The sequence below is a fragment of the Sus scrofa genome, chromosome 3, assembly GCF_054392235.1.
Source record: "Sus scrofa isolate SSC_HxYL_T2T_F1_AM1 chromosome 3, Sscrofa_HxYL_maternal_Yorkshire_Landrace_v2.0, whole genome shotgun sequence".
In the NCBI taxonomy this organism is placed as follows: Eukaryota; Metazoa; Chordata; class Mammalia; order Artiodactyla; family Suidae; genus Sus; species Sus scrofa.
In genome coordinates, this window is record NC_139385.1 from 57,924,666 (window position 1) to 57,947,272 (window position 22,607).

At 56.6% G+C, this 22,607-nt stretch overlaps 1 protein-coding gene across 12 annotated transcripts in view; it reads right to left on the minus strand.

Annotated features, from left to right (window-relative positions):
- Positions 1 to 22,607, minus strand: part of PROM2 (prominin 2) — a 32,852-nt gene that overhangs the window by 6,077 nt on the left and 4,168 nt on the right. For 2 of the 12 annotated variants that reach the window (XM_021087069.2, XM_021087067.2), the window contains exons 1-23: positions 14,004 to 14,364; positions 13,374 to 13,423; positions 12,773 to 12,975; positions 12,555 to 12,675; positions 11,762 to 11,825; positions 11,438 to 11,527; positions 10,949 to 11,148; positions 10,519 to 10,593; positions 9,686 to 9,749; positions 9,278 to 9,437; positions 8,789 to 8,941; positions 7,497 to 7,620; positions 6,858 to 6,949; positions 6,645 to 6,729; positions 4,144 to 4,290; positions 3,598 to 3,669; positions 2,520 to 2,612; positions 2,327 to 2,380; positions 1,913 to 1,993; positions 1,613 to 1,681; positions 872 to 961; positions 549 to 655; positions 123 to 193 (exon numbers count right to left, since the gene is read on the minus strand). In XM_021087069.2, coding sequence (XP_020942728.1) covers positions 130 to 193; positions 549 to 655; positions 872 to 961; positions 1,613 to 1,681; positions 1,913 to 1,993; positions 2,327 to 2,380; positions 2,520 to 2,612; positions 3,598 to 3,669; positions 4,144 to 4,290; positions 6,645 to 6,729; positions 6,858 to 6,949; positions 7,497 to 7,620; positions 8,789 to 8,941; positions 9,278 to 9,437; positions 9,686 to 9,749; positions 10,519 to 10,593; positions 10,949 to 11,148; positions 11,438 to 11,527; positions 11,762 to 11,825; positions 12,555 to 12,675; positions 12,773 to 12,975; positions 13,374 to 13,423; positions 14,004 to 14,253 — 2,508 coding nt within the window. In that variant the 5' untranslated portion in view covers positions 14,254 to 14,364 and the 3' untranslated portion in view covers positions 123 to 129. Of the gene's footprint in view, positions 1 to 118; positions 194 to 548; positions 656 to 871; positions 962 to 1,612; positions 1,682 to 1,912; positions 1,994 to 2,326; positions 2,381 to 2,519; positions 2,613 to 3,597; positions 3,670 to 4,143; positions 4,291 to 6,644; positions 6,730 to 6,857; positions 6,950 to 7,496; positions 7,621 to 8,788; positions 8,942 to 9,277; positions 9,438 to 9,685; positions 9,750 to 10,518; positions 10,594 to 10,948; positions 11,149 to 11,437; positions 11,528 to 11,761; positions 11,826 to 12,554; positions 12,676 to 12,772; positions 12,976 to 13,373; positions 13,424 to 14,003; positions 14,365 to 15,214; positions 15,320 to 15,827; positions 16,248 to 16,292; positions 16,397 to 22,607 lie in introns of those variants that run through there. The other 10 variants (XM_021087068.2, XM_021087066.2, XM_085018452.1 and 7 more) reach the window with 8 other exon arrangements.

Genomic DNA, 22,607 nt, shown 5'->3' on the forward strand with positions numbered 1-22,607 from the left:
GTCAGTCCCAGCCAAGCCCCAGAACCTTCCCGCTACTAGAGACCCCTGATCCCAAATCCCCCGTTCCCTTCTCACCCCCACCCCGGCACCAAGGAGTGAAGGGGGTAGGGAAACTTACTCACGGGGGTCCTACAGCTTCAGGGAGGTGACCCGGGGGATGTGGAAGAGCTGTGTCTCCTCAGAGCTGGTGGAGCTGCAGCATCGCAGGGAAGGAGTGGGTGAGCCCCAGGGCCAGACCCTCAGCCCCACACAGCAACAAAACCAGAGCCTGGAATTTCTCGCCTCAGGAGCTCTCCAGGGGGAGGAGGAGTTCCCAAAAGCTGTCTGGGGGATATGTTGCAGCAAGAAGGATTTGGGGCAGACACATGGAAGAACTTTCTGGCCCTGGAGCTCCTCAGAGTTTGTTGACTCTTTAGGGTCAGGCACAAACATCCCCTACCCAGGGGTCTCAAGAGAGAGTGGGGTAGGGGGCCAGTCCCAGTAGCTGAAAGGACCACTTCCTGGGTCCCTGCTGCCCCCACCCCTATCCCCAGTCCTGGCAGCCTCACCTGAGGCGTTTCCGGATGGGCCGGAAGTACTTTGAGGTCTTGACAGCAAAGACGATGCTGGGTATCAGGAAGAAAGTGCACCAGGCCAGGCAGAACCAGAAGGCGTTCTGGAACAGGATGTGAGGTCAGCTGACGGTGGTTGGGCAGCGGCATCTTCCCACCTCACTGGCACCCCCTTCCTCCCGACTCCACGAGGGGCGTGGATTAGCAATCTCAGAGCTGGAGGGAAGGACTGGGGGCAGGCCTGGAGCAGGGCCCTGCTCAGCTGCCCTTCCCATGGGGGCTTCATGTCCACCAGCCCCGATGAACTGGGGGACACTCACCCAGGGGTCAGCCACCATGTCACACAGAATCACACGGCCATTGTCCAGGGCTCCAGAGAGGGGCTGGCAGGTGGCAATGTGCTGGGTCACCTGTGGTGGCAACATGATGCAGGTCCATGCAAGACACCCAGACCCACAGGTGTTCAGAGAGGTTGGCAGGAACACAGATGGGCCCAGGGACACAATGGGGAGCCAGGGCACAGCTGTGCACAGACACACAGAGGTGAAGACATGTTGACGTCATCTCATCATTCATCCTCCCCCCGACTCAGTCACCAGCCAGTGTTAAGTTCCTACTGTGTGCCCAGAGCTGTTCTCTACATCACACTCTCACAGGGAGGCAACACATGTTTGTGCACTGTGCACACGCGCACACACACACACATGCATGCACGGACACAATCACAATTAAAGAAGACCCTTGCCGGCCTAGCACATGGTGGTGGGGGCAGACAGCCTGAAGGAGGAGATGGATTTCAAGGGCTGGGTGGCCTCAGACAGGCTGGGCAAGAGGACCAGCACGAGGAAGGGCAGGGAGCCAGGTGTGGACAGCAGGTTCTAGAAAGCCATGGCCAGCCAGGCCCATGGGCCTCAGAGAAGGGCTGTAGCAGAGGTTGAGTGGACAGAAGGCAGCCAGCCAGATGGTGGGTTTGGGAGTTTGGGTTCAATGCCGAAGGCCTAGGGCACCCCGGGGGCAGCAGAGGGTGAAGAGCTTGTCAGAGGATCTGAACCCCCACTCACCTCCTCTCTCACCCAGGCCATGTACTGGGAGAAGTAGCCCATCTCCCGGGTCAGGAAACACTCACTTTCCTGCAAGAAAGAGAGGGACCCTGGGCTGGTAGGAGTCCCAGGGTCAGCTCCCCTGCCCCCTGGGGCCTGGCACCATCAGGACAGGATGAGCTGGCTTTCCTGAGAGCCACAGTGACGGGGCAGAGCTGGGGGAGCCTGAGGGTGAGAGTCCCGTGTACCAGAACCCCTCAACTCGCCTCTGGCTCTGAGGCAGCCCCCTGCCCCTGCCCCCGCCCCATCGTCTCCGCTCACATTCCTCAGGATACGGATGGCCCAGGCTGGCAGCTCTCCTTCCAGGTGAGTGACATTGTCCAGGACACCTGAGGTCTCCAGCTGGGGGAAGGGAGAGGGGCTCAGCTTGGTGTCCTGCTCAGTCAGGGAACTGCCACTCATTCATTCATGCATTTGTGAACTCAACACACCATGTACAACACACTCACCTAGGAGGGGGGTTGGGTGGGGGGGTTAGACCCTAAGGACACAGAGACCAAAGATAGCAGTCCTCAAGGATCTGCCACACCCCTCATTTCTTCCTACCCCACCCTCAACCTCCAAGGGGACCAGGTGGAGCAGGCATGATCCCAAGACACCCAGGCCCATATTTCCTTCCTCCCTCTGCTGCCCACCTGCTCCACCCCCTACCCCCCATCCATCGCCAGCAGCCACCTGGAGATGTGGGGCAGAGGACGCCAGGGCCTGGACACTGAGGTTGAGCTTAGCCTGTGAAGGAGATCAGAACTGGTTAGGGGAAAAGATCACTGGGAAGCAAGTCTGCCCAGCACCCCTCCCTCTGTTAGGCCCCTCCCTGCTTCTCCTCCCTGGAACCCCGGTCTCAAGCTCCCTGGGCCTCCAAACTTACCAAGAGGTTCTGCTGGGGGAGGACCTTCTCCTGATGGAGGTTTCTGAGCCCTTGGGCCTCCTTCTGCAGCTGCTGCCCCAGCAGAGAACTGCCCTGAGGGGAGACAGATCAGAATGGCACTGTGCCTGGGCCAAGACAGCCCTGCCAGAACATCCTTTACCAAACTGTTCAACTAGACAGGGAGGTGGGAAATGGGCTTAAGGCCGAAGACTGTGGCTTCCTTAAGCTCCTGGGCCAAATCTAGCTTTGGGGGCCTGAGCCCAAGTTCTAGGTCCCACCGTAGCTCGCTAGATGCCATAGAAACTGTCCAAGAGTGGTACCTGCTGAAACAGACAAATTTGCCTTGCTCCACCCATCACCCATTAAGGGGGGATGCGGGAGTGCCTATGAGATGTTTTGAAGACAATTTTTTTGTTTTTTGTCTTTTTGACTTTTCTGGGGCTGCTCCCGCAGCATATGGAGGTTCCCAGGCTAGGGGTCTAATCAGAGCTGTTGCTGCCGGCTTACGCCAGAGCCACAGCAACGCGGGATCCAAGCCGCATCTGGGACCTACACCACAGCTCACAGCAACGCCAGATCCTTAACCCACTGAGCAAGGCCAGGGATTGAACCCACAACCTCATGGTTCCTAGTCAGATTCACTAACCACTGAGCCACAGTGGGAACTCCCTGAATAGAACGTTTTTTAACTCTTAATATTTATAAACACAAAATGCTATTTTCAAGTAGAGTTTAAGTTTGCAGAGGGCATTTGTCCAGATCTATTGTGCTCTCCTCACAGTACCTGTGTCAGTGGATTCCACAAGCAGTAAGCCCCTAGAAACACCTGCCCAAATGTCAGACCAGTTGCCTTACCCAATCTGAGGTAGGGGAATAACCCACTTGTAGATATGAAGACACGAAGGCCCAGAGAGGTAGCATGATTTGCCCAGGGCCACCCAGCCAATCGAGGGTAGAAATCGAGTCAGGACTGACACTGCAAAGCCCTTCATCCTAGCCAGGCACCCACAGCCTCAGCCTCAGGGGTGGGGGTCCTCAGTCCTCTGTTTGCCCATTGGGGTCTCTGCTCCCTTCTCACTTGGGTCTGGGACAGTCCTTCCAGCTCCTGGGCCAGCTTCTCCATGCTGGTGTTCACCACAGGCTTCTGGATCTGGAGACAAGAGAAGCCAAGAGGGCGTGAACCTCAGCTCTCCCAGCCCCTGAATTCCCAGTCTTTTCAAAAGTACCCACACCAGCTAAGTCTACTGTGATACATCAGTCACAGCGGGTTTGACCTGAAGCTGTGAGATATATGAGACCTTTTCCATTAGAAAGAAAGAAAAAAAAAGTGAGGCGCCCTCTGGTGTAAACCAATGGAGAGGTGATGTCCCACCAGCCTTAGCTACAGCAACGGGCTTCAGGACCACGAACAGCGACGTGTGCTGCTCTGCTGGGGCACGTTCATTTCCGCCCAGTCCAGGTGGTAACACCACCTGGCCTGGGGCCAACAGAAGAGGCCCCACGGACCCTCAGAGGAGCTGAGGGAAGGTGGAAGGGCAAGGCAAGTCGAGACATCTCCCACCTCCCTTCCCTTCGCAGGCCCCTGTGTTCTGCCACAGTCTGGCCTGTGGTACCCACTGCTGACCTCGACAAGGAAGCTGGGATAGTGAATGTTCTCGAGCCCGCTGCTCTGCAGGGCCTGCAGGTCCTGGCGGGCAGCTGGGCTCAGCAGCTCCAGATTCTTCACTTCCACTTCGAGTTTCTGCAATTCCTGCTGCAGCTTGGCCGTGTACTAGGAGGCAAGGGGGCAGGGTGGGTTTACGCCCAGTGGCTGAGCCAGGACCCCAGAGCTGCTATCCTAGGTGACAGGTCACCTGGCCCTCAGGGCCCCCACTCTGAATGCTCATGGCTCCAGACAGGCTCCCAGCAGGCTTCTGCTTCCCACCCCACCCCCCCAAGTCCAACTCACCCCTACCAAGACCCCTCTCTCTTCAGCACTCATCTGGCTACAGGACAGCAACACAGACCTTCCCAGGCCATCCAATATAAAACAGCTTCCCTGGCCCACCGATCACATCGCCATGTGTTGAGGTCTTCATTGCACCTGTTTGCTATGCTCTTTTTTTTTTTTCTTTTTTTGTCTTTTTGTCTTTTTAGGGCCATACCCGCGGCATATGGAGATTCCCAGGCTAGGGGTCTAATTGGAGCTGTAGCTGCTGGCCTATGCCAGAGTCAGAGCCACAGGGGATCCGAGTCGTGTCTGTGACCTATACCACAGCTCACGGCAACACCGGATCCCTAACCCACTGAGCAAGGCCAGGGATCGAACCCTCAACCTCATGGTTCCTAGTTGGATTCATTAACCACTGAGCTACAGTGGGAACTCCTGTTTGCTATGTTCTTATTTGGGTACTTGTTTATGGCCATCAGCTCCATAGTGGGTGGGGGGCACCTTGTCTGCCCACTCTGTACCAAATCCTCAGTTTCTAGAGCAGAGGCTCTCATGTGGTGGGTGTGGTACAAGTTTGTTGAATGTGTAAGAATGAATGGATGAGTGAGTGAATAGACACAATCACACCTCTAAGACAGAGCACAGTTTAAAACAGGACTCGACCTTTTCCAACCATTGTTGGGAGAGATTTAAAGGGCATGAAATTCAGCCTCGGTGTTGAATAGATGAGACACTGAAGCTAGAGAGGAGCATCAGAGGATGGAGCCCAGCTCGGTGCCCCTCTCCCCATCCCTGATACCGCCTTGCCCAGAGGGAGAAAAGGCCCATCCTGTCAGGGCGGGGGGTGGGGGGTGTTCCTTAGAGCAGCATCTGTAACAGGTACAGGGAACGTCTGAAGGTGGGCAGAGCCCTCCTGGTGCCCTGGAAAGCACACCTTGTCTTACTTACCTCTGCATCGTCAGCTCATTATTATCTCCTTGGAGGACAAGTTCTTCTAAGGTCACACTTGGTATGTTACCAGATGACCCCCAAGCACTGCCCAGTCCCTGTGGACCTGAAGCCCCATCTGCCCAGACTCTTCTGTGACCTAAACCCCTCCCTTCCCTGGACCGCCCAGGCCCCCTGCCACAGCCTGTCCTGGCCAGTCTGCACCCTGTGGCCTCGCATGAGGACAGCGCCTGCTTGGTGGACCTCTCATCAGATTAGAGATGCTGAAGGAGGAGGCTGCTACGGCATTAGAGAAACTGCTTCAGGTTCCACAGTTCAAGGCAGGGGGTTGGGACAGAAATCTGGACCACTGGGCTATGCTACCCTGTGGGCCAGGACCTAGTGGTGGGTTCAAGAGCAGCTGGAAGGTTTCTGGAGAGGATGCAGAACAAGGAGTCAGCATTTTAGGAGGAGTAAGGAGAGAGGCAGGTGGGAGAAATGTGGGTTTTCCCAGGATATGCTGGGGAAGGGCTCCTGGGGGCCCCAGAGCCACAGCAGCTCCCCTTTCCCTCATTTAGGCACAGAGGGAGGAAAGGAGGCAGGGCTCACAGCTTCTGTGCACCCCTAGGAGAACCACATGCTCGGAGTACTTCTCCTCTCATAAGGTAGCTCTTCTTTTTCTTTGTTATAGAACTGTCTCTTGCCAGCGTGGAGAAGTCTCTATAGTTCTACAAACCGAGTTCTGGCAAAGTCCAGTGATTAGGAAACAGGCTCATGGTGGCGATGTGGGTGTTCAGATCCAGCCACTACCTACTGGCTGTGTGAGCTCAGGCGGGGGCTATGGTGACCCCTCCTCCAGTGGTATCCAATTTCATCACCATCATTTCCACTACCACACCCCCTTCCCAACCTCCCTACTCCCAACTAGAGCATCCCAACCAATGCCTGGCCTTGGTCACCCCAGCCCTCTCACTCACTGTCCAGGCCTCAACCTCAGCTGTGTTGACTTTTTCCCAGAGCACAGCGCTCAGAGCTGGTCATTGCCTCCAGGCATGCACGCACTCACCCACACACCCTGGAACCTTCCCTGGGCTCTAAGCCATAGGCCAGGCCCTAAGCTGGCACTTGAGTCCTCTGCCTGTGAGGTACCTCAATCACTCTTACAGACTTTTTGGGTTCAAGGGGATGACCCCTCCACAAAAGCACGACCAGAAAAGGGGGGAATCTGCAGGAGGGGTTCCCCGTGGTGTTTCAGAAGATTCTCTCACCTGGCTGATATCCAGATGCTTCTCCAAGTCATAGGAGTCGTTGAGCTGCAGGACCTTCCAGAGTGCGGCCCCTTGTTTGCACTGCCTGAGGAGGAATCACAGGTGTAGGAGATGAGACAGAAGGAGCGCAGGTGGGGGCTGGTGACACCCTAATGGGACACTCACTTCAGCCTCTCCTCATACCCCGTCCCCCAGCCCAGGCCTCCCACTCACTGATAGGCCAGGAGAATGCTGATGTTCTTCTTCAGGCCGAGAAGCTGGGACAAGTTCATGGATGAGGGCAAGTTCCCTGGGGTGTCTGCAAACTGCGGATGGGGCACAGAGTAGGGGATGGGCCTGGAGTTGGGGGGTGAGGCCACCCCAGCACAAGGCCTAGTCCCACAGCGCCCTGGCACAGCCCAGACCATACACACTTCTGTGACTCCAGCCCAAACCTGCCTCTAACTCAAATCACCCCTGGACCCTAACTCCTGGCAGGGACATTCCCCATGAATCTCTAGGAGGAGGCCAGTCTGGTCTCTGGCAGAGGATCCAGGCCAGCATCTCGGCTCCCCTGCTGGATGTGATAGGGAACCAGGAACCCCAGTTCCCAGACTCAGCGTTAGATCAAGGGGCTCAGGGCTGGGTGCCACCCCTCAGGGTCCCTGCCTGGGGGCTGGACAGCCTCCCAGAATTGCTGGCTCTTTTCTCTCACCCTTTATTTATTGCTGGTTTTCTGCCCCTTCCCCATCTCCATCATTCCTCTTGTCTCTCTCCCTCTTGCCCCCTTAGGCTCCCACTTCCTTCTAAACCTCTTGCTCTGCCTACATCTGTCTCCACGCCACTCTGGGTCCCAGAGCAGGGCAGGCCCACCTCGTAGAGCTCCCCGCTCTCCCAGCTCCGGCACACCAGCGTCTGCACATTGCCGCCCACCAGAAAGGTGACGAAGACAAGAAGGATGAGGGGCACGGAGAAGAGGAAGCTGAAGCCCACACCCCTGGGGAAGGTGAGGACAGGATTGAGATGGGAGGGAAGTGAGAGGTAGCCTTGGACCATACCCTCTGCCCCCATCTCCATCCCAGGGCCAGCATGGTCAGTGAGTCAGCCCCCGGCCACTTTAGGGAAAGGAGCTCAGAGGACTCAGCCTCCAGGGCAGGAGTGAGGACTCAGAACTGCTGACTGTCCCCCCACCCCCACCCCCCACATAGCCAGTCCCCTGGCAGGCCCTGGCAGCCTAGAGGAGAGGGCCACTCCTTTGCTCAAAAAGCCAGGATGGGAGTTCCCACTGTGGTGCAACGGGATTGGCAGCGTCTTGGGAGTGCTGGGACCCAGGTTCAATCGCTGGCCCAGCACAGTGGGTTAAGGATCCAGCATTGCTATAGCTGCAGGTCACGCCTGTGGCTTGGATCTGATCCCTGGCCCAGGAGCTCCATATGCCACAGGATGGCCAAAAAAAATAAATAAACAAGGAGCCAGGCGGGTTGGCCTTTGGGCCTAGGGCACATGGAGGTGATCAGCTCCAGAGCTCAGCCTCAACAGGGCCACCTGACATGGCCAGCCATGACCTCCAGCAGGGGTGGCAGCAACCTGGAGCATCTAGGTAGGATCTGTGCTGCTGACCAGGGCTTCTCTGTGATACGGGCATGGTCCCATCCTGGGGTCTAAGGCTTGGAGGGTGAAATGCAGGCTGGATTTCACTCACATGAGCCTTTGGCTGGGCACCCTTTTGGCATGACCAACCTGCATAAGTGAATGAGGCAGCCCCGGCCTTAGAATGGGACTAGTCTGAGAATAGCCAACAGATTCTATCTCTGGTGGTCATGTCCTATGAGTGGTGCTGCAGATGCTGGGTTAAGAAGCATTTTGAGATTGTCTCCAGGCTCATCGATTATTAGAGTTGCCACCGGTTTGGGAAGGGGAAGCACTGCTTATCTGCCCTTCCAGCTCTAGGCCAACCCTTTGATACCAGTGAGGACGCCAAGGCCCAGATGGGTTCTAATTTGCCCAGGGCCACCCAGCAAGTTGGCCCAGAAGCAGAACTAGAGCTCAGTCTCTTGAGTCCCAGGACTGGCTCCTGCAGCTACACTAGGCTCCATCCATAGGCAAGAGAGCAACATGCCAGCCCAGCAGGGAGAAACCCTACCCCTCTCCCAAGCCCTCCTTACACCATGAGGAAACGGGCTCCGGCCTCGCCCTTGGCTTCTGAGTGGCTGGGGTCCTCCCTGGTAGAGAGCCCCCAGATGCCCAGGGTGAGGCCCAGCAGGTTACAGACCACCACAAGCAGGACCATGGAGCACAGCACGCAGCCCACAATCCACCTGCCGAGGAGAAGGTGGAGTGTCACTGAGAGGAAGGTAATGGGCATAGGAGAGGCCAATGGAGGATCTAGTGGCTGGGTAGGACCAGATCCCCAAGGCTGGGGCTTACGCAGTGTGGGGTGGATGCTTCCTAAGGCCCCACTATTCCTACTGGGTCCCCAGGCTCAGATCCTCAGGGCACACTGCCCAGGTGGGGACACCAAGGTCCAATGAGTCAGGATCTTGGCTTAAATGGAAGCAGGGACTTAGTACAAGGAGGGTGATGAGGGCTAGAAACTGGGTGGCTGAGAAGCTGAGCTGCCCATCCCACCCCCCTCCCCCCAGGATCCCAGGCACCTGTACTTCTCGTATCTCTGCACCCGCTTCAGGTAGGGGCGGCTGCTCTGCTCCACCTCCTCCAGTGCCCGGCTCCAGCGAGAAGCCGCCTCCCAGCCTGGGAACGCTTCCACCAGGGTCCTCAGCCCTGCAGGCTGCTGGGCCACCACTTTCTTCAGCTCTGCCCAAAGCAGCAGGGGCATATGGGATGGAGAAGACACCCAGGGGCCCAGGGAGGAGATGGATGGACAGGAAGAACATCTGGGACACACAGAGGTGGTCCACTCTCTGTCCAGGCCCAGCCAAGAGGACAGCCTTCACCTTCTCCATACCACTGCCCCATTCCTCTTGCAACAAGCCTCTTTGGTGGGGGTGGGGTGGGGGCATCCTGGGCAGCCAGCCAGCCCAGCCCCTCAGGCGGGACCTCACCTGTGACCACATCAGCCGTCTGCAAGGCTGCCAGGAGCGGAAGGGCATTGAAGGTGCTGTTCTCCTGCAGGAACCAAATGCAGCTGTGCCTCCTGCTCTCTGCCCAGGTGTCCCAGCTTGGGGACAGGTCCAGAGAAAACGCAACCCCATCTGGTGCTCCCCACCCAGGAAATCAGGAAACAGCTTCCCTTTGCTCTTGGTCAATGCTTTCTTCTCCCCTCCCTTTGGTTTGGCCTGAGCCAACTCCCGCAAACACTGCTCCTTTCTGTCCCCACCCCTTTTGCCTAGACTATTGCAGTAGACTCTCAGCCACTCTGCACACAACTGCCAGGTCTCTTTCCTTAAAGTCCAGCTCCAACCTATTCTTCCAGCCTCAGCTCCCACTTCCTTCCTCCTGGAACCTTCTGCTCTAGTCACCTAGCACAGCTGACTCATTGTTTCCCTGGCATTTTCCAGGCCCTGGGTCACAGGTGCTGACTCACGCTGCACCCTCCCCCCACAGCTGGGCTCCACCCAAGAGAGCCTGCCTGCCCTCAGGGGCTCAGCTTGCAAGCCTGCGCCTTGCCATCCCCAGCCCCCAACCCCCCAACCCCTTGAGGGCCCTAACTCTTCCTTCTGAGCTCCAGGCCTGCCTTCCCCATCAGACCGTGTGCTCTCAAGGATCAGCATTGTGAGCCCACAGCCCAGGGCACCACTTGGCAGATAAGGCCCTGACTTGACTCAAGTCTTATGTTCAACTGGGTTCCCACCCCCAAGTGGGTAACTGAGGCCCCTGGCATCTGAGTTCCCAAGTACATGGGGGAGAAGTCAGAGAGACCAGTGCAGGCACTCACCTCTTGGACCATGCTGGAGAAGTTGGCCTCTGGGACACCTTTCAGCCGATGCAGGACATCGTCTACTGAGGGTACCTGAAATGGTTTAGGGGGTAGGGGGGTATAATGACAAAGTCCACAGAGAGGCCTGGGAGGGATAGAAGGGGGGGCAGAGGCCTCTGAACACTCAGTGTCCTTGTGTGCAAGAGGGGGACTATTATAGCCCCAAAGACCCTGGGTGGCAGTGAGAACTCAAGAAGCTAATCCACATGAGGCTCACAGCACAGCGCATGGCCCAGGAAAGCTCTCGCCCAGCTGCCAGGTTGACGGCCATTAACCCTAGGTGCGTGGAGAGGGATCAGGAGTCCATTTCAGGAAATACCCAGGACCCAGGCTGCCCAGGATTCCCGGAGCAGCCAGCTTCCAAGGGGCTTCCGCTCTGGGCCAGCACCTGGTTGAAGTCGGCTCCCAGCTCCAGAGCATGGGCTCTGTTCAGGGCCTCTGCGCAGCCCTGGCAGCTGGGCTCCCGCAGCAGGGCCAGGAGACGTTCCCGGTGGCCCCGGACAGCTGGCCCCAGGGTCCGCTGCCCCTCCTGCAGCTCCACGGAGGTGGCGTTCAGGGCTCGGAGGTGGTCCACGGAGACCTGCAGGGCTGAGAGACCCACCTCTGGACTCAGCAGTCTGCACTGCTACCAGTGGCCTCCTCGGAGGCCTTGCGAGAGGCAGAATGTCTTTCCCGCCCCCACCTGAGGGACCAGAGGTCATTAATCTCTGCAGTTAGGGTGGAGACTGCCCCAGGGCACACTAAGTCAGGAGTGGGCAGGGATGCCAGAAGGGACCCTAGGATAAAGCCGTGGGAAAGTCAGGGGTGGGGCCTGCTGAAGGGGCATAAGAAATGCAGGCTGGGTGAGGGCAGGGCCTGTCTCCCCAGAGGCTCTCACCCTGGCCCAGGCTGAGCACTGAGGCCAGCATCTCATACACTGTGCTCTTGAGCTGGGTGTGGATCGTGTTCCCAATGCTCCCGCCGACACCTGGAGAGCACAGGGCAGTCCATAGGGCTGGGCCCCAGAAGCCTAACCCACCCCACCCCCTGCCAGGCTATCCATCCTCCCCTGGGCTCCCCAGGGTTGTCCTGCAGCAGGGGGCTGCTGCGCTGCTCAGCTGGGCCCGATCCCTGCCTCTGAGAGGGTGTTCCCAGGGGATGAGGGGATGAGAGGGCGTCCCCAAGGCAGGCCTGGGCAGGGACTGCCAGCTGGAACCCTCACCATCCAATTCCTCCAAGACTTGCTCCTGAGGAAGGGAAAACTGCTGTGCCATGGCCTGCAGCTCCTAGGAAAACACAGGGTCACAAGTATGTTCTTTCTCTGTCCCCAGACAGCCCCTCTCCTGTCCTTTCCCCAGCCCTTCCTGACCCAGGACAGCAGGGCGTCCTGAAGATACTGTGGGTACGTTTATGGATAACAGCAAGCCTCCAGCAGGGGGCAGTCATGTGCATGCTGGAAGGCATACACTTTTTTTTTTTTTTTTTTTTTTTTTTTTAGGCTAGGGGTCAAATCAGAGCTATAGCTGCTGGCCTATATCACAGCCACAGCAACACAGGATCCGAATTGCATCTGCAATCTACGCCAGAGCTCACAGCTCCTGGCAATGCCAGACTTTTCGTTACAGCTGAGCTACAATGGGAACTCCACTTTTTTTTGTTTTTTTTTTTCCTTTTCTTTTTAGGGCTGCACCCGGGGCATATGAAAGCTCCCAGGCTAGAGGTGAAATAGGAGGCACAGCGAGCCCCAGTCACTGGCCTATGCCACAGCCACAGCAATGCCAGATCTAAGCTGCGTCTGCAACCTACACCACAGCTCATGGCAATGCCAGATCCTTAGCCCATTGAGCGAGGCCCAGGATCAATCCTCACGGATACTAGTCAGGTTCTTAACCCACTGAGCCACAATGGGAACTCCTGAAAGGGACACACTTTCTAATTTGCAGGACCCACCCTATTCTGTCTTGCTTAGCCCCTACACCGGGGGACGTGGGGGTAAGGGGTCACTTGGTGCTCACCAGGGGGACATCGGAGACCAGACCCCGGAGGCTAAGCAGAGTCTCAGACACAGCCTCGGCACTGGGACCCATGTGCTCATGAATGCGCTGGTTGGTCACAAAGGCAATGACCATACCGATCCTGAGGGGATGGAGGAGGAGAAAGGGGCTGGCTGGATGCCCGGGGGGGCCCCTTGGGCCTCAGCCCACACCTCCCACCTGACCTGGGCGCCCCTCACAGCAGCACGAGGGTGGTCAGCAGCAGGAAGGCCATGAGGGTGCCTCGCTCACAGGCCATTGCTTTGTGCTCCATCTTCACTCTGCCCCCACAGCGCCGGCGGCAACGGCAGCAACAGAAGCAGAGCCCTACAATGGGCACCACCGCGAGGTAGAGGCTGGCGATCACAGCACACACCATGTAGCCTGCCTCATACCGCACCACCTGGGATGAACAGCAAGGCAGAGGGGCTGTCTTAACCCTCCTGTTCCAGCTCCTGAGATGCCAGCGGGAAACCAGAAGGGAAAGGAGGCACAGGCCCGATGGGGGGAAGGGGCAGGAGGCACATCATACACATCTCCTTGAACTTTGAGAGATGCACAATGCCTATTGCTATTTACTATCTTACAAAGGGGGAACTGAACTCCGAGAGGTGGGGCTCACTGCAAACTCCTCGGCCAGTTAAGGACTGAGCTGTGGTGTGAAGTCAGAAGAGGGGAAGGTACCTGAGACCCCACCCTGGGGGTCACCCAGCAAAGTAAGCCTAGCTGAGGAGGCCTTTCCCCTTCTGCCCCATGCACTCACCCTGAGCTCCCTCCCCAGGGAGCAGCGCCAGTGCTCACCTCATCCACGTTCACAGAGGACGGCTCGTTCAGCAGGACCTTTACCAACTCTAGGGAAAGAGTCAAGCTGGATCTGGGGACAGCGGTTGCCCTAGCCCTGTGTCCACCCCCACTGCCAGGTGAGGGTGGGTTCTCCAGAAGCGGTCCTCCCCGGACCACAATACCCCGGGAAGGCTTTGGAGGGTGTGGCTGGCCCACCGCTCCTCCTGGACCTTCCAGGGAAGCCAGCAGCCTGGCTGAGAAAGGACCTTGTCTAGCAGCTCTTTCCCTAAGAAGCAGGGGACAGGCTGGGAGGGGTCCTGCAGCCCCTCCTGGTCCTCCCAATCCCTAGCACCACCAGACCCAGAGAAAATCTCATCCAGCTCTTCCAGCACTTCCCACGTAATTTCCTCTACTTTAGGACAGGGAAAGTGAGGCTCTGAGAGGAAAGGGGGTTGCCCAAGGTGACTCAGGGAGGTGATGTCCTGGGTGCCCAGAGCTTCTGGGAGGAAGATGGGGGGGCGAGCGTTGGGGACCCTGCCCTCCAAGTGCCTGCGAAGGGTGAGCGCGCCCTGCGGTGGAGGAGGAATTAGGGTGCAGGGTGGGGACCCAATAGCCACGGAGGCCCTCCCGGGGAAGGGGCACACTCACCGGCCGGGAAGGGGTTGAGCTGCACCACAGAGAGGAAGCGGCGCACGGTGCTGTAGAGGGAGTCCAGGGGTCCCGGCGCGCGGACGCGAGGGGCCAGCCACCGGGCCCTGGCCGCCGGGGTGAACGCCAGGCGCTCCACCCGACCCAGGGCCCTGCAGTCCGCGGCGGCCGCGCCCGCCCCCGGCAGGCTCAGGGCCAGCCCCAGGCCCAGGCCCAGCAGGGGCGCCAGGAGGCCCGGCGCGCGCACCATGGGGTCGGCCGGTGGGCTGCGGGCAGGTCGGGTCCGGGCTCAGGCGGCCGTGAGTGCGGGCAGCGCACAGGGCAGGCCATGCATCCTACACTAGACTCGGTCCCGCCGCTCTCGAAACCGGCCCGACAGGTTTGGGCTACCTGGGCACCCGCCCGGAGAGCGTCCAGGGCAGGGGCGGAGGCCTGAGCTGGGGGGTGGGGGTGGGGGCAGGGCCTGGTCCGGACCCGCCCCCAGGGGCCCGGGGTGGGAGCCTGGGCACTCTGCCCTCCGCAGATGCTCCTGCGAGGGCGGCCTCTGAAGTAGGCGAGGGAAGCACCTCGGCTCCTCTGGATTATCTAGGATGGCCCACTTTCAACTCTTACACTATGTGCCCAGACTCAGCAGCCAAACCTAGAGCCTGGGAAAACAGCCATCGGTGAAGCTCTGGCCCAAGCAACCAGGTTCATGTCCCAGCTTCCTCTGTCCCCTCGAGTCATGCCCGGGCCCTCTGCCAGGCCAAACTGGGCCAGAGAGGCCACCAGGCTGTGTCCAGAGCGACTCTCTGAGGGGCCACTCAGATGGGCACTGGCCTTTGCAGGGTGAATCCCAGTAAAGGTGTGTCCTTCCGCCCAGCAATGTCCCATCATCCAGTCATGACAGAACGCTCAAGAATATGCCCAGAGATGTGCCTGCACAGGCCTCTGTTTTGTCGATGGCTGTGAGCCCAGTACCCAGAGGGAACTTATAGTTGAGCAGGTCGTGGGGAAATATTGTTAAACGGATGGATGATGTTCCCATCAGCGTTATTCATGATACAGGGCACAGCCGGATGAATCCCTTCACCACCACCGTGAAAGGATTGGGAAAATGAGCATCTCACAGTGGGCAGTCATTAAAGAAAATGATGTGGAAATGACTCTTTTGACCTGCAAGCTACTCACAGCGCACTAACAAGTCCCAGTAGCTGATTACAAAGTCATACCTGGAATGAAGGCATAAAACCTCTGAGTGGCATCTTTGGCAATTTTTCATCCTCTTCTGCTCATCTGTGCTTCCTAATTTGCGTGCAAAAAACATGTGTTCCTTGCTTTCAAAGAAGTATCAGAAATTCCTTGTGAGTTTCCATAGCAGTCCCCACGGGAGCCCTGGAGGGAGAGCTGGGTCTGTCTCTGCGACCCCCAAGCTCAGCCCTGGTTGTCAGGGTGGGTGAGGGGCACAGGGGTTTGGGGCTGCTCGCTGGGGTCCTTGGTAGAGAAGTGACTTAGGTTTGAGTCCCCACCCTTCCCACTGCTGTCCCTGCAGTTTTCTCAGAGCCGGAACGGGGGGCGGGGGGAGAAGACAAGAATAAGCAGTGGTAGAAGGAAGAGTCCAGTTAATAAGTTAATAACGGGGTGCGGACAGGAAATGTAACCTCATCAAAGGGTGACTCAGAGCTGAGGCTCAGGCTGCAGCAGGGAAGGGGCTGGGGGTGCTCCTCAGGTCCCGGGATCCAGGGCCAGCACCTCCCCTGGAGCCCCTGACCCCTCTGCCCTGTTACTGTGCCCAATCGCTAAAGGCAGGCTGTTCCCACTGCTCACCCTTCCCTTCTGACTCACCTGAGCTCAGGACCTGCCCTGGGGGCTCGCTGGCTTCCTGGAGGCTGCCATCAGGAAGGGCTAGTCTCCCCAGAGCCCCCTGCTCCTCTTCTCTCTCCTCCTCCAAAGTGAGCTGTTGGAAGGAATTACTGCCCTGACCATCACTTTCTTTTTTTCTTTTCTTTTTATGGCTGCACCTACAGCATATAGAAGTGCCCAGGCTAGGGGTCAAATCAGAGCTGCAGTTGCAGACTTATGCCACAGCCACAGCAACGCCCAATCCTGAGCCACTGAGCAGGGCCAGGGATCAAACCCACATCCTCACAGACACTGTATCAGGTTCTCAACCCACTGAGCCACAACAGAAACTCGACTCTCTAGCTTTAGTCCTACTGCCAGCAGGCTGGAAAGGGCCCTTTCCCAGCTTGCTAGAATCCACCTGTGGTGCAACTAGCAACTGCTATTTAGTCTTCATTGTTTTTTGACCTGGGCTTCCCAGTAGCAGGAGAGTGGAGGTCCCAGCTTCCCCGGGAGGATTAGAAACACTTGTAACTTTGGGAAATAAGCAGCCCAGGCCCCCAGGTCCTGCCTCCTCCCCACCCTCTTCTCAGCTATTGTAATCGAGCCAATCAGTTGCTACTGCTATTGTTTTCATGTGTTTCTAATATACTTTGAAGATAAGAGTTCTGCCAAGAAAAAAGTGAGCCATACCAAGCCTCTTTTTTAGCCTAGGGGCAGGAGGGTTGATGGAGATACTGAATCTGCCTATTTGATAGATGGGCAAAGTGAGGCATGGAAGAGGGAACTTTCCCCAGCCAGTGGCCAAGCCAGGAAGGAGTCTTCTTCTGGAGCTGGATCCTGATGGAACAGTCTATCATCAGACTGGCTAATCAGCCCCAGTCTCCTCCCCTCCACCCAGCCTCACCTGGGAAAGCACATGGGGCTCAGGGGTCAGCCTTGGGTGCTGGAAAGAGAAAGAGATGAAACTGCTGCTAAATAGAATTCCTTGGAGGAGCAGACCATGTGGACCTTGTAGAGGCTGGGCCTCTGGGCAGCAGGAATGCCCCTGCAGTAGCCTCTAGGGGTGTGGGGCTGGCAGGCAGCAGGGCTGGAGGGCTTCTAGAAGTAGAGAGGGGAGTCCAGAGGCATTCTGCCCCCTCCTTTTATTTTTACCTTTCTGGGCACACCTGCATGCTCCCTCTTCCTCTTGCACCCTCTGGGGTCCATTACAATTCTATTTTTTTTTTGGCCACACCCATGGCATATGGGGGTTCCTGGACCGGGGATCGAACCCTTGCCACAGCAGAAACCAGAGCCACAGCAGTGACAATGCTGGATCCTTAACCTGCTGAGCAATGGGAGAACTCCAGGCCTTTAAAATTCTTTGGATGAGCTGGGATAAGCTGGCCCTCATTCCCTTGGGAATACTTCCTGGAGTCACTTTCCTACCCCTGACTCATACATCCTCAGAAGTTTGATGGTCCCCAAACCCCACAGCCCTGAGGTCAGGGAGGGGAGTGTGGAGGTAGAGACCTGGGCAAGGTAGAGGGACTCCGCCCTGATTCAGAAGTTGGGCCCAAGGACACCAGGTGTGGCATTCTGGCTACCTGGTGCCACCCTCCTGGAAACAGAGAGGAGATACCCAGTAGTTCTCACCGAAGAAGCAGGTAAGAGGGCTTCTTCCTCTTCCTTCTGGCCTCAATAGTCCACACTGTGCCCCAGGAATGGGTTGTAAATCAGCCCATGGGGACAGATCATCATGGCTAGGGCACAGCATCACCTTCGTTACCACTCTTGAGCTTTACTGTTTTGTTTTGTTTTGTTTGTTTTGTTTTTAGGGCTGTGCCTGTGGCATATGGAAGTTCCCAGGCTAGGGGTCAAATCAGAGCTGCAGCTGCTGGCCTATACCACAGCCACAACAACACAGGATCCAAGTCATGTCTGTGATCTATACCACAGCTCACGGCAAGTCACTACTCTTTTGTTAGCAAGAATCAGAGATCCACTTAGGCTGCTGAAAGATTTTTAAAGTGAGCATTTATCATAGGGATATGGAGAATTCGAGGAGCCCGGGCATGGGACATGGAGCTGGACCTCAGGTGGTCTGGGGGCTGGAATAGGAAACCCACTGAGTGCCCACTGCTCTGTCTTGGATGGTCTCTGGGTGGAAGCCTCCCCGCCACCACCCGCTAGCCAGGAGCCCACAGAGGCCACGGCACAGAGAGGGCTGTCCTGCCAGTCTGAGGCTACCTGTTCTCCCAGATCAGCTGGTGTCAGAGCCCATAGCACTGCAGGCCACATCTTGAATCCTAGCAGGAAGAAACTGAGTGCCAATGTGAGTCAGCATCCCCCAGGCCACCACAGTCCAGTGTGGTGGGAGGTAGGTATGTGGGGATAGTCCACTGAGTAGGAGAATTTTTGCCATGGTGACCCTGAACCATGAAACTATCCCTGACTTCTTGTCCCTCACCCCTGCATCTGCTGCTCCACTGTGTCCTTCCAGTGCCACCTCCTGGGCTTTTCTCCAGAATGGACCATTGATACTGGGGATCAGCCCATGTGACTCCTTGGTTTCAAACCCTCCAGTGGTTCCCGCACCAGCCTCAGGACTGATGTGAAATCTTGGAGTTCCCCTTGTGGCTCAGTGGGTTAAGAACCCTACCTAGTATCCATGAGGATGCAGGTTCAATCCCTGGCCTCGCTCAGTGGGTGAAGGGTCTGGCGTTGCTGCAAGATGAGACTTGGATCTGGTGTGGCTGTAGTTGTGGTGCAGGCCTGCAGCTGCAGCTCTGGTTTGACCCTTAGCCTGGGAACTTCCGTATGCCACAGGCATGGCTGTAAAAGGAAAAAAAAAAGAAGTGCATTCTTTAACTGGTCTCTCCAGGCCCTTGGCCACCCACTGGACCCCCCTCAGTGCACCCTGGCGATTACACCATGCTCTTCCCTCCCTGCGACACCCCCTCTGTCCTCTTCCTGCCAGAGGATTTCCTCCTCTTTACTCTTGTTCCCAGCTTTCACCCCACTTCTGCTCATCCCCTAAGACTTGGCTCAGGGGTCCTCGCTAAGAGGCTCCCTGGCCCCCTCCCCCAGGCTCCTTCCCTAGCACCTGCTCACGAGTCTATCTCCCTCACGTAGACAAGTTACTTTATTCACTGTCACATCCTCCTCAGCCCCGTGTACAGACCCCAGCACAGATTACTCTATTTTTTTTTTAATTTTTATTTTTTAGTCTTTTTTTGTCTTTTTAGGGCTACACCTGTGGCCTATGAAGGTTCCCATGCTAGGGGTCTAATCAGAGCTACAGCCACCAGCCTACACCAGAGCCACAGCAATGCCAGATCCTGAACCCACTGAGAGAGGCCAGGGATGGAACCTACAACCTCACAATTCCTAGTCGAATTCATTTCTGCTGCACCACGATGGGGACTCCTAGATTATTTTCTTTAAATGTCTCCCTAGACTTGAAGAAAGCAGACCTCAAATCATCGAAAGAGAAGACATTTCTTTCCTAGAACCGGACTCAGGAAACAAGACACAGGCCGGAGATGGGCTGCTGGCCCTATTATAGCATCGCTTCCAGTGCAGGCTCCTCCCATCATCACAGCAAGTGCAAGGGAAGCTGACAGGTGGTCCCTCTTTGGAGGTGCCGTGCATCCATTTCTTTGTCCTGGATGTTCCTGACAGCACCACTGTCCACATCCTCCAGAGCTGTCTTGCCCCCGAGTCTTCTCATGGGCACATTCTGCCCAGGTGCCCAGGAGTTTCATGCCAAAAGTCTTAAACTGCCAGGAAAAAGTGGCTCCACGCTCTGTCCCCTCCAGATAGTTTGGAGAAGATACAGGCTCTGGCAGCAGAGGCTCCTAGTGAGTGGAGGCCTGGAAGAGGGGATTCAGGCCCAAAAGATAAGCCCACCCAACTATTACCAGGGTGACATCATTGTGCTTGACAAATGATAGCTCCTGCTGGCCTGTGACCTGCTCTGAATCAGAACCCATCTCCTGCTCAATGCTGACTACACAAAACCAGGAGAGGTATGTGGTCCTGATAACAGGATAAGGAGTTGAAAGAATCTCAGTCCACTGGAATATGGGGTTCAGATCTGCAGCAAGAAATGGAGCCAGGAGAACTGTAATGACCACTTTGCAAACAGATTCCTAGGTTCATCACTTGTTCATGGAAACAAACAAACAAAAAAACCCATAATGGACCAGCTGACCACAAGTCCGAACAAGTCAATAATGAGGCCAGATAGCTAAGATGCCTCAGTAATGCTAGCCAGCTCAAGAGGTCAAAGGGCCCCCCCTGTGGAGGCCCAGACCATTGTCCCGTGCTGCTCAGTCCTGCCCTGGAACTTTAACTCCCTCTCGAGACAGCCACAACCAGGTGAGGAAGGGCTGGAGCACCGAGCCATGAGAGGCCACCTGTGTCCAGGACAGGACCACCCGAAAGGTCAGAAGGAAGGACAGGAGAGTCGGGGAAAGGCCCCCTAGCTTCCAGTCTTCCACGCTGGAAGCAGCCCAGAGACCTGCCCTGCCCGTCTCCTCCCACCACTGCTCTCCTGCCTTTTCTGCTGCACTGCAGACCCAGCCACTGAGCCCCTTCACAGCTGCTGAGGATGAGGACAGGCACACACAGCCCTCTTGGGGCTCCGCAGTAGCAGCAGCCTTTCCCCTTTCCGGGCAGCTGGTGCATTCCCCAGGCTGAGGATGGGGCTGAACAGGTAGACCACAGGCAAGGACCAAGGAACCCCCTGACACCCAAGAGGTCATCCCCGCAGCAGGCCCTTCTGATGTCCAAAGTGGGCCAACCCCCAGTCCCCAGGAGGCAGGATACCGTCCCCAGAAGGTAACTGGGCAGTTCCTTTTCTGGGCCTCTTTGAAAGGGCAGGTCTTTCTTCTCTGGGTGACCTATAATGAGAGCTCTGCCCTCACCTCCATTTCATTAGGGAAGGTCAAATCCAAAGTGAGGGGCTCATCATGTGTTTATGCAATGCACGATTACTGCCAGTGGAGACACAGGCACCACAAAATGTCAAGTATGGACATATTCCCCCAGGTGTGTGAGGTCACATAAGTCTGGGCCCCTAAAACATGAGGAAGCCACAAAAACTGCGAGTGGCTTATGAAATCACATACTCTCACCCAAAGAAATGCCAAGTTTGGGAGTTTCTGTTGTGGCTTAGTGGGTTCAGAACCTGACATAGTGTCCATGAGGATGCAGGGTCAATCTCTGGCCTCACTCAGTGGGTTAAGGATCCCAAATTGCTGTGGTTGTGGAACAGGCCTGCAGCTGCAGCTCTGATTCTATCCCTAGCCTGGGGAATTTCCATATGCTGCAGGTATGGCCATAAAAAGAAAAAAATAGTAAATAAAATTAAGGTTTTTTAAAAATGCAGCTTTTGAGGAATGGGAACGATAACAAAACTGTTCATTACCCCTGGAGACCTTCTCTTCTTGATAAGAGGCAATGTCCCAAGGCTTCAATTTGGAGAACTGGTCTTTTCAGGGCTGTGAGGGAGCTATTACGTGAGCTGGAGCCTGGCTACTTGGCCAGTAAGACGTGCAGAGATGAAGGCCATCCACACTGCTGGTGGGAGCATAGGTCTCAACAGATGCCCAAACTGGAAATACCTGCAGGTGCTGGGCTGCAAATATCCAGGGTCGGAGCTCAGGTGTATGTGAGTTGGTGAGCTCCCTAGGGATTCTGATGAGCCAAGTGGTCTGAGAGCCACAGTCATGGGCAGTCCCAGCCCCCATCACAGGAGAGCAGCCCTTATTCTGGAGGGCAAGGGCGCCCCCACATCACACTCTCTGGATGTTTCCTGTGGGGAATGGGGAGGGGGTGTAAGGACTCCATTCCAGCCCACAGCCATCTCTTCCCCGCTCCTCCACCCACCAGAGGCAGGTGCTACTGTGCCAGGCTTCAGGGACCAGATCCATACAGGTCTGGGCAGTGGCTGTGAGAAGAGGGGAGAGTGCTGGTCTCAGGGTGTGGGGAGCAGGAAGTAGCCGGGTGGCAGGGGGAGCCTGGGCATCTGAAGAGCCCCAGAAGCACCTTTAGGGGTGCCTCCAGTTATAGAGGAACCCCTGAGGAAGCAAGGAGAGTAGCAGTGATACACTAGAGGGATTTGGGGAGTAATACCATTCCCAGGATGCTTTGAGATGCAGAGACCTCCCTGCCAAGGTCAGGCAGTCTCTGGGGTTCCTTGGGGGCGCTGATGAGGCCACAATGGAGCCCTTAGGGATGGGCTGATGTGCTGGTAGTAAAATAAACAAGATCAGGGACCAGAGCAGTGGGGTCTCCACCTCGCTCCAGCTGGTTCTTCCAATGCAGAGGACAGGAGGGAGGCTTTGAAATCAAGACGACAGTGGGGCAGTGAGGTCCAAGAGCAGTGGACAGTGGACCAGGAGATAGCAGGACAACAGAGGAGGTTGTGAGGAGAGCAGCACAGTGCACTGGGGTTGCAGAGAACATGGGAGTAATTCCTTCCAAAGCAAAGGATGTGGAGTAGAGATTCCAGATGCAGAAGACAGCAGAGCAATGAAGGGAAGGGGAAGTGGATGGCAGAGCTGTGCCTTTGCATACAGAGGGCAGTGGGCAATGCCATCGAAATGCAGAGGACACTGCAGCTGTGCCTTCAAAATGCACTGGACAGTGGAGCAGGAACCCCTGAGGAAGCAAGGAGAGTGGCAGTGATACAAGAGACAGTGGAGCACAGCCCTGGACATACAGAGTGCAGCTCAGCACCTTCCACATAGGGAGGAGAGGGGAGGACACCTCCAGATGCAGAGGATGATGGTG